Source organism: Bos mutus, chromosome 1 (assembly GCF_027580195.1).
Source record: "Bos mutus isolate GX-2022 chromosome 1, NWIPB_WYAK_1.1, whole genome shotgun sequence".
Taxonomy (NCBI): Eukaryota; Metazoa; Chordata; class Mammalia; order Artiodactyla; family Bovidae; genus Bos; species Bos mutus.
Genome location: NC_091617.1, coordinates 60300802 through 60310321, shown reverse-complemented (window position 1 = coordinate 60310321; position 9520 = coordinate 60300802). Strand labels below are relative to the sequence as shown.

Sequence of the window (9520 nt, the reverse complement as noted above, 5' to 3'; positions counted from 1 at the left end):
GAGCATGAAAAGCCAGTTGCCAGGAATATTTAGTTTTGAAATCCACTTTGGCTGTTAATCTTCAGACTCCACTGTCAAGTTTCTTCTGTTTTGCATTCCTCATCCCATCTTTCAGCAGCGGTCCCCCTCCACCCCTCAGTCTTTCCTGCCCTTCTCTGCTTCCCTCCCTCCATCTGTCAAGGCTTGCCTTCTCCTGGTGCTCTCTCCTTCCCCAGTCCGTTTTCCTTCTTTCCCCACTCTTCGCCTCTCCTTCCCTGGACTCTTTCTTCTAGTCTTGTATAGCTCGAGTCCCTCTCCTTCTCCCCTTTCTTGCACAGTACCTCCAAGCTCCATCCCCTCTTCTTAAGGAAATCAGCCAGGCCTCAGATGGAGCTGTTGTCCTGACAACCTAAAGGCGCATCAGGCTTTCATTGAGGCTGGCTGCTGCTGAAGCGGGCAGTTGTGCAAAGCGAGGGGCCACGCTGAGGGGAGGGTGGAGGGGCTGTTGAAATCCGCGGGGGGGGGAGGTGCCGAGCGAGGCAGGGAGGGAGGGACTGGAAGGAGAAACAGGAAGGGGAGGAGGGGGAGGAGGGAGACTCCCGGCTTCTGCCGCTGTTGTGTGGGTTTCTTTACACTCGCTGGCAGGCTGAGTGCCGGCTCCCTCGCCTACCCGCCCGGGAAAGTGGGTTACGGAGGGAAGAAGCTCCTCTCCGACGCTGGCCAAGGAGCATCCAGCCAGAGAGACCAGAGACCACCTTCCTTTTTGCCGCCTTCTCTCCATCTTTCCTGGAGGGTTTTATATTTGTACTCTCACCTTTAAAATTGTGTTCCTTTGACTTTTTCCCACCTCAGCTCGGGTTTTATGAGGGCTTTGTGAAGTCTTAGAGGGAGAAGAGACTGAGCGAGGGAAAGAGAGAGGCAAAGTGGAAAGGACCTCAGATTGGCAGAGAGCGTTCCGCCTCTGCTGTGGATGAAAGCCCTCCGTTGGTAAAGCCCGCTCGGCGAGCAGCGCGCACACACACGCCCTCCAGAGTAGCCCCGACCCCGCACCTCGGCGTGGCCACCATGGTCGCCAGAGTTCAGCCTGATCGGAAACAGTTGCCTCTGGTCCTACTGAGATTGCTCTGCCTTCTTCCCACAGGATTGCCCGTCCGCAGCGTGGATTTTAACCGAGGCACCGACAACATCACCGTGAGGCAGGGGGACACGGCCATCCTCAGGTAGGGCTTTCGGGCAACTTTTCTGAGGCGCTTAAGTGTGTGTGGATGTGTGTTCTCCTTGAACTCCAGTTCCTGATGTTGCAGGCTTGTGGAGGGTGTGCGTGTGTGCGTGCGTGTGTGTGTGTGTGTGTGTGTGTGTCCGCGCGCGCGCTTTCGTGCGCCTTTTACGGTCGGGTCGAAATATCTGCCAACAAATCTCAAGGGGATTCTGGTCCCTGTCCAGGACCAGCAGGGTTGATTAAATGTTGTTTGGTTCTTCATATCTTGTTTCTCTTACTGAGAAAGCATAACTTCATCTACGGTGTTAGTGACATTAGGGCGGTATTGCTTTTGTGACTGGAGATGCTTTGCATAAGAGTTTTGTTAGGGTTCCTTAATTGAGAAAGAAGAGTTGTTGGTTCTGGCTTTTAGAGAGTGTACACAGGATTGCATTCTCCGTGGTGTCCGTGTGTATGTGCGTGTGGATATGTACATAAAGGCTCTCACTCTGCCCCAACAGTAGTTTGGTTAGGAGACTTTTCCTAAGGATCTTCTAATTGACATGGAGGACAGTAAATCAATCTTTAGAACTTTGGTTAGTTACTGAGCCTTTTCTGGTATGTAGCCTTCAACACAAGAATGAAGAGGAGAAAAAAAGGAACTTGCCAAATTGCTGTTATTTAAGAATAGTAGTCTTAAGCACAGAGGTTAGGAAATAATTAACCTGGCATAAAATGGATATTTCAAATTGATTATTGACCTCAACATCTCATCTCTATGCAGTTCTGCCAAACTCTGAAATATAATTTGGGATTGAAATTTGTAAAGGAAGAGTCCCAAGTCCTTGGAGTTTGACCCCTATAAGGGACAGTGAGCTGGAGAAACTCGGATGGAACCTAGCCATAATTCTGTTTCTAAAAAGCTCCTAGCCTGTTTTTCTGCATTTCTTTTCTCTCTTTCCCTTCTCTATCCACTGCATATATCCCTTGTCTCTTTTTATAGCTTTCCTTGAATTTCTATCAGATACTAAAAACATTAAAAAAAAAAAAAAGAATGAAAGAAAATGTTCTCCTTGGAGATCCTTTAAAATCTTATTTCATCCAAATGAAATGACCTAGTATCAGTCTGTCTGGCTAGCTAATATTGCTTGTTGTGGCAATAAAAAGCAGCATCCTATAGAAAAGAAGCCTCTAATCTGTGCGCAAGGAGCTGATAGTGCATAAACCCTGGGGCATCAGGGAGCAGTTCTGTAGCAGAGCTGCCTACAGCAGCAAAGTTTTCCTTCCTTTCCTCAGAAATAAATTTGGTTGGCTGTCATGGTGTCCTGCTTTGGGATCGCTTGCCTTGTTAGAGAGGAATGTGTATATTGTGCATGTTGTGTTGTGTGTGTGTGTGTTGCTGTGGAGTATAAAAACTAAGAAAATCCTAATGTGTAAGTATCCCTTTCTTCATTTCCTGAGCACTAGATTATGAATCCCAAAGATCCTACTATCCAAAGCATATTTTCCCTTCCAGCTCTCCAGCCCTGTAAAACCTGCAAGTGTGATTTATCCACACGGAGTAATAAGATTTATAGAGTAATTTATCTGTTTGCAAAGGGATATGGACATAATGCAGAAAATGTTTTGCAAGCATGTCACCTTAACTGCTAGCATTCATATTCCCTAACATCATTAACCCTTTACAAGGGAAGCATTCTCTGTAAATTTATGCTATTCTTAGAAAGATTTGTTTTCACTGATTTTAAAAATGAATATGGGAAAAGTGAATACTCTGGGTGTATAAGTTTTTATTTATGTGTCCATGAACTTTGTAACGTCTTTGTAATTCAGCATCACCTATGTCTTAAGCTACAGTTATCCAAGAGTTAGATAAGCACGTCAATGCTAATTTAGAAGGAAAAAAAGGAATGTTTATATTTTTGTGCACTGTATGCATAGAAATCTATGTCTATGAGAGGCAGTCTCACTACATAAATATCTATATATGATATGTACATACTTCTGTGTCTCAAAAGAAATAGAGTTTTCTTTAAGCACTACACTTTAGTAGACATTGCAATGTGGAAATGGTAGATTGTGAGAACAGAGAATAAATATAGAAGCAGTTATTCTCTGGGAGAGAGAAGGTAGACAAATAGTGCATGTAAAGAAGTCACCTGAGAGAGTCCATTGCTTTCCCAGACCTCACCTAATGTGCCCCCTTTTTTTTTTCCTTTGCTTTGGACAAGGCTTTATTTTTGGGTTCGTGGAGCTCTATCAGAAGTAACTATGGAGAGAGTTCCCTTTGTTTTCTTAGCTGACCTTCTTCTCAATCTCTTTAACTGAGTCCAGTAAGCTTTGTGGGTCAGTTTCCTGCTGAAGAATGGCACTCTTGCTTTCTGTTTACAAGTCTAGCCTGGGAAAGGCTTGCTTCCACTTTATTTGTGACATTTTACTGGGAGCATGAGCTTCCAGGGGAGGAGAGGAAGGAGAACTTGATTCATTGGAAGCCACAGTAGATGTTTGGCACGGAGAAAGTGAAATGGCAAAGGGAAAAAACGTCCTCTCTCAGTGGGTCTGTGGCCCTGAATGATCTGAAATGGCAACAAGAGACAAGGGAGGTTTGTAATTCTGGTGGTCCAGTGACGGGAGCTTGGCTGACTGTCCCCAAAACATCTACCTTCACTGCCTTACTTCCATGAGCAAGTGTTTTTTTGGGCGTAATTGATGCATATTTTTGTATAATTATGGTCTTTGATATAAATGTGTGTCTTGATAGGAGAGCATATACAAGTCTTGGTGTCTTGTTCTCTAATTTCTATCTTTTGTAAAAAATAAAAGAAAGACTATAGAATGAAGGTGACAAAACTAGTTGGAAAGAGAAAGAATTCATGTATACCTGCCTAACCCTGTTGTTTCCCAGAAGGAATTCTAGATCTTTCTGGGCACCTCTATAAGAGCCTGTGAGAATGAAAGGAAACCACAGCACCAACTTCCATCTCAAAGGCAAAGGATCAGAGTGTGTGTCAGAGACCAGAGGCAGAAGCAGCAGCACCTGGGTTGCCTTCCTAAATCCTACTGGACCAGAATCTGTGTTGACATTGGTTTGCGCAGTAAAGTATGAGGCACATTTATCCACCTGACCTTGTTGTTGTTAAGTCACTCAGTCGTGTCCGACTTTTGGCAACCCCATGGACTGCAGCGCCCCAGGCTTCCCTGTCCTTCACCATCCCCCAGAGTTTGCTCAGACTCATGTCCATTTGAGGGGAAGTCTCGGTTGCTTTTCTGAAGCCACCTCACAACCACTACCCACAAGTGGAAGAGGTCATCAGTGATTGGATGAGTTTCTAGCCCTGGTCCTTCTAACCCTCCTCCTTGAACTCAGGCTCCCATAGGGATTCACTTCCTGATGAATCTTGGCAGGTTGAAACCATGCAGACATTTTGATAAATTAAAGGAAGAGTGGAAATAATGTTCCAATCTGGCCTTTAAAATTTCATTTTTAACAGTCCCACAAACAGTATTTTCAATATTAGCAGCATATGTCTGGAAAGATAATTATAAAATAGTTAATTCCAATATATCTGCTCATACGGTAACTTTGTAGAATGACATATATGCATATCTGGACATATTCCCTAAGTACATGTATGGTGAGATGCAGAGAGTACACATTTGTGTTGTGACTTTAAATATTTAAAATTGGGGGTATTGAAATTGCATTTATTTCACTAGTCTGACCCTATTTGATGCTTTCAGGATATTATAATACTTTCTATGGTGATCAGATTTTTCCCATTTAAATGTAAATGTACCTAGTAAGTGTTAGGTATAAGAAACTAAGTATCTATGTTTAAAATAGTTAAATGTTTAGTTTTTCAAAATTCTTGGTCTTTATTTCCTTGTTTGTTTCTACAGTAAAAGAAAAAGAAGAAACATTAAAAAGATGTGATTATTTGACAGCAAAATGTAAAAATTTTGTGCAAATTTCAAGGGAAAAAATGGCTTCTCTTCTATAAAGCATCTGGCACGCCTACATTCACAAAGAAACTGTCAACAATCAAACAAACTCCTGACACAATATGTGATTTTTCTACCACTTATAATTATTTATTATTTGAAAACAAACTTTATGTTTATACAGGGAGAGTTTGAGAAAGTTTTCTTTTTCTGTAGCTAACTCACTAAAGGTAATCAAAATATATGGGTTATTACTGATACTTTAAGGACTGATCATTTTGCCCATTAAGTCCTGTCTCAAATATATTTAGTAAATAGTGGAGTGAATATTTGTTGTCTAAGAATATAGCATATCATCAGTTCAGTTCAGTTCAGTTCAGTCGCTCAGTCGTGTCCGACTCTTTGCGACCCCATGAATTGCAGCACGCCAGGCCTCCCTGTCCATCACCAACTCCCGGAGTTCACTGAGACTCACATCCATCGAGTCACTGATGCCATCCAGCCATCTCATCCTCTGTCGTCCCCTTCTCCTCCTGCCCCCAATTCCTCTCAGCATCAGAGTCTTTTCCAATGAGTCAACTCTTTGCATGAGGTGGCCAGAGTACTGGAGTTTCAGCTTTAGCATCATTCCTTCCAAAGAAATCCCATATACATCATTAAAGATGTTTATGCATTTATATCACTTACTGTTCATTTATGTCCTGAGGAACACAGCAGCAAATCTCATGTGACAAACGCAAACTGTGGTAATTTGTGTTTCTGTAAGTATGAAACACATACATACAACACATGTTAAGCTAATTGTCCTGTGCACTTTGACTTTGAATGAATTATTTTTAGAACTGTGGTGTGAACAACCAAAGATGACTGACTCATCTACTAAATCAGTTGGTGAGGGTTAAACATTTGTGTTTCTTGAAGCTGGTGAGCATTATGTGGGCATAATAGCAAATTCAGGCAAAAAAAAAAAAAAAAATTAGTGCGTTAATGTGGTCTCTTAGAGCTCCAAGTACCAATGTCTGTGACTCAGCTGGTAGGAGGTTTCCTGCAGCAAGGCACCCCTTGCTGTTATCACCGGAGCCCCAGAAGCCTACCCTTTCAGGTACCCTTATGACCATTGGTCTTGCTCTTCTGTGAATATCCTGCCTGTTACTTTGTATAACTCAGGAGTGTTGGACTATAACTTTGGATCTGTCCTTGTATGCTACATGGCTTTGAAAACATCTCTTAAATATTTTGAGTTGCTGGTTTCGTTTATAAAATGATGAAATTACCTGCTTTAGTTATTCTATCATCAGATCAGATCAGATATAGGGTTGTTTTAAACACCCCATAAGAGATAAAGTAGTTCAGTTTGGTAAATCATAAACTGCTACATAAAGCAGAAAGTGTCAGTTGTTCTCTAACTACATGTAGCCAATTGTCAGTGTTTCTCAAACTTGAAGGTGTATCCAAATTGGAAAGTGAAAAAGTGAAAGTCACTCAGTTGTGTCTGATTCTTTGTGACCCCATGGACTATATAGTCCATGAAATTCTTCAGGCCAAAATACTGGAGTGGGCTGCTGTTCCCTTCTCCAGGGGATCTTCCCAACCTAGGGATTGAACCCAGGTCTCCTGCATTGCAGGTAGATTCTTTACCAGCTGAGCCTCCAGGGAAGCCCAAATTACCTGGAGTGCTCATTAAAAACACAGACTACCTGGACCCCATCTTCAGAGTTTCTGATTTCAGTAAATTTCAGGGGGCTGAAGTCTGCATTCCTAGCAAGTACTCAGATAGTGCTGATGCTGCGGGACTGGGCCACACTTTGAGAACCACCCACTCTGGCTGCTACATGTGTCTTCTGTAGATGAGCATCTTCAGTATCTGATAGTCACTTGCTAAATTCCAAAATCTCAGAGCCTGTCCCAGGCCTACTGAATCAGAATCTGCATTTAACAAGATCCCAAGTGATTCATAAGCACATTAGAGTTGGAGAAATGGTGCTGCAGAGAGTTCATAACCGTGGCTGAACATTATATTCTACTGGAAGCCTTTTTAAAAAGAATGAAGCCACATATTCCCTACTCTCTGAAATCCTGATTGAATTAGTTTGAGATGGGGCTTGGGTGTAGGTATTTAAAAAAATGATCTGATGTGTACAGAGTTGAGAACTACTGCTTTACTGGTTGAAAAATTTTTTACAAACCATGTTCAGGGCAGCATTTTCTAGATATGTAGGAAAAAGTATAGTATGTGTGCAGTTTGGGAAATATTTCAACAGCATAGATGTACAAATTCAATTGAGAGAGAGGAAGGAGATCATCATAGATCCATTTCTTCACCACACAATCTCATCCCTACAGTGTCATGGAAAATAGAGTGATTTTATTTTAATATGGATCCAATTTATATAATATCTCCTGAAACAGCATTAAAGCTTGATTTTTCATGTCCTGTTGTCTTGTGTTCTCTCTTTCATTTATGTTAGCCAAGACACAAAAGATACAAAACGGTTTTAGATTTTTTTTTTTTAATGGCGGAAAAGAGACTTTAGTCAAGGAAAATATCTTTGGTCTTATTCAAATAGGCTTACTTCTGTGTACTTCTGTTGTCGTGTTTGCCACAAATATGATCTACAAAATAATAGCTAGATGTTTGCAGAATTCATCTCAACTTTACATGGTGATCAGTCGACCTGAAACTAATAGGCAAATGTTTATGTCAAAGATAAAGAATTTTTTTTATCAAGGGTATAAGTTTAGAATGTTCAGAAAGTAGAGTTGTCTCATGATATCTGTGAGGATTCATTCCAAGAACACCTTCTATACCTAAATCTGCAGGTGTTCAAGTCTCTTATATATAACAGAATTGTATTTGCATGTAACATACGCACATGCCTCAGTATACTTTAAGTCATCTCTGGATTACTTATAATACCTAATATAATGTAAATGCTATGTTAATAGTTGTAAATAAAATGTAAATGCTATGTAAATAGTTGCCAGTGCCCTGGCAAATTCAAGCTTTGCTTTTTTGGAACTTTCTGGAATTTTTCTTCCAAATATTTTCAATCTTCAGTTGGTTGAATTCATGGATGCAGAATCTGTGGATACAGAGGGCCAACTGTAGTCAGAAGACCAAGATCTAAACATCCTGAAAGAGTCAGATCTATTAAATGTGTGTAAGTGACACTTACTTGACCTACTACGCAAGCTATGCCTATGATCAAATGAGATACTATGTATCCAACTGTTTTGTAAACTGTAAAATGGCATAAAATGTAATCTCTTAGTAAAATTTTTATCATTATATTCACAGTAGGAAATAACTTTTATAAAATTAGAAAACTGTAAACTAAGCGTTTTATTTGTATTCCTATAAAAATAGAAAGTTGGCCATTTGCTCTAAGATGTTTGTATCAATTCTTTTCAAGCCCTTTATTTATTTATTTATTTTTTTGAATTTGTTTTTATTTTTATTGGGCTCTAGGGAATGGGATGGGGAATACCTGTGTTAAGTTATGCCCCACTAGGGTTCATTCTAACTTTCCTGGGATAGCTTTCAGAGCTTTTTCTTTTTCTTGGAGCCGCTGCTCTTGCTGGCAGCAGCCTCTTCAGGTCCACTGCTGAGTGGCTCCTCCTTGGGAGACAATTTCTGCTTTTTCTTGGGGACCCTCTTGTTTTCTGACTCATCAGGGTCAGTAACTGGTTCCTCTTTGGGAAAAGATTTCTTCCTCTTGGGAAGACTTCCAGTACCAGCTGTCTCTTCAAGATCACTACTAACTAGCTCTTCCTTGGAAAAAGATTTCTTTTTCTTGGGTTTGGAAAAAGACACAGAAGGGTCTTCCATTCCATTCTCCTGAAGAACCTCCTGGGGCTTTTGCTTTTTCTTCTTTTTGGGTCTTTCACTTGTCTCCTCACACTCCTCCAGGGCACTGCTATTTTCTGAAGAAGCCAGGGCAATCGCAGCCAGCCTTTTCTTTTCCTTCTTCAAGTAATCTCAGCAGCCGCTTCCTCTGCCTGAACCATTGCCTCCTTCATGACATCCAGATTCTTTCGGGGAATCTCTCCAGTCTCATAGAAGGACAGCCGCTCCTCAACTTGTTCTCGAAGCTTCTCCCCAAAAACACTGGTGGGCACCTCAGAGAAGCAATCGATTCGTGAGGCAATACTGCATTTGTTTGCCAGGTATCGGGAGATGCGACCTTTGTTCTTGGCAGCTGCTCGATCAATGAAGGTAGAGTGGAAAATGAGTCCGTATTTTGGGGTGTTAACCCTTGTCTTCAAGGCTCTGGAAACTTGGTCCCTTTGCTGGGCCCAGGGAATCACTCAGACACCAGGACTGGCCTTTTCAAGCCCTTTAAAGTAATGTGTATCTTAGGGTACAGATTGAGCTTGGTATCAGGAGTGCAGGATGAATGA

At 41.5% G+C, this 9520-nt stretch overlaps 1 protein-coding gene across 2 annotated transcripts in view; it reads left to right on the top strand.

The window, feature by feature from the left end:
• Nucleotides 1–583: 583 nt before the first annotated feature.
• LSAMP (limbic system associated membrane protein) overlaps nucleotides 584–9520 on the top strand; it is a 711567-nt gene continuing 702630 nt past the window's right edge. Inside the window, exon 1 of one of the 2 annotated variants that reach the window (XM_070369801.1) lies at nucleotides 584–1199. In XM_070369801.1, coding sequence (XP_070225902.1) covers nucleotides 1045–1199 — 155 coding nt within the window. In that variant the 5' untranslated portion in view covers nucleotides 584–1044. The remainder of the gene's footprint in view (nucleotides 1200–9520) is intronic. The other variant, XM_005890257.3, reaches the window with a different exon arrangement.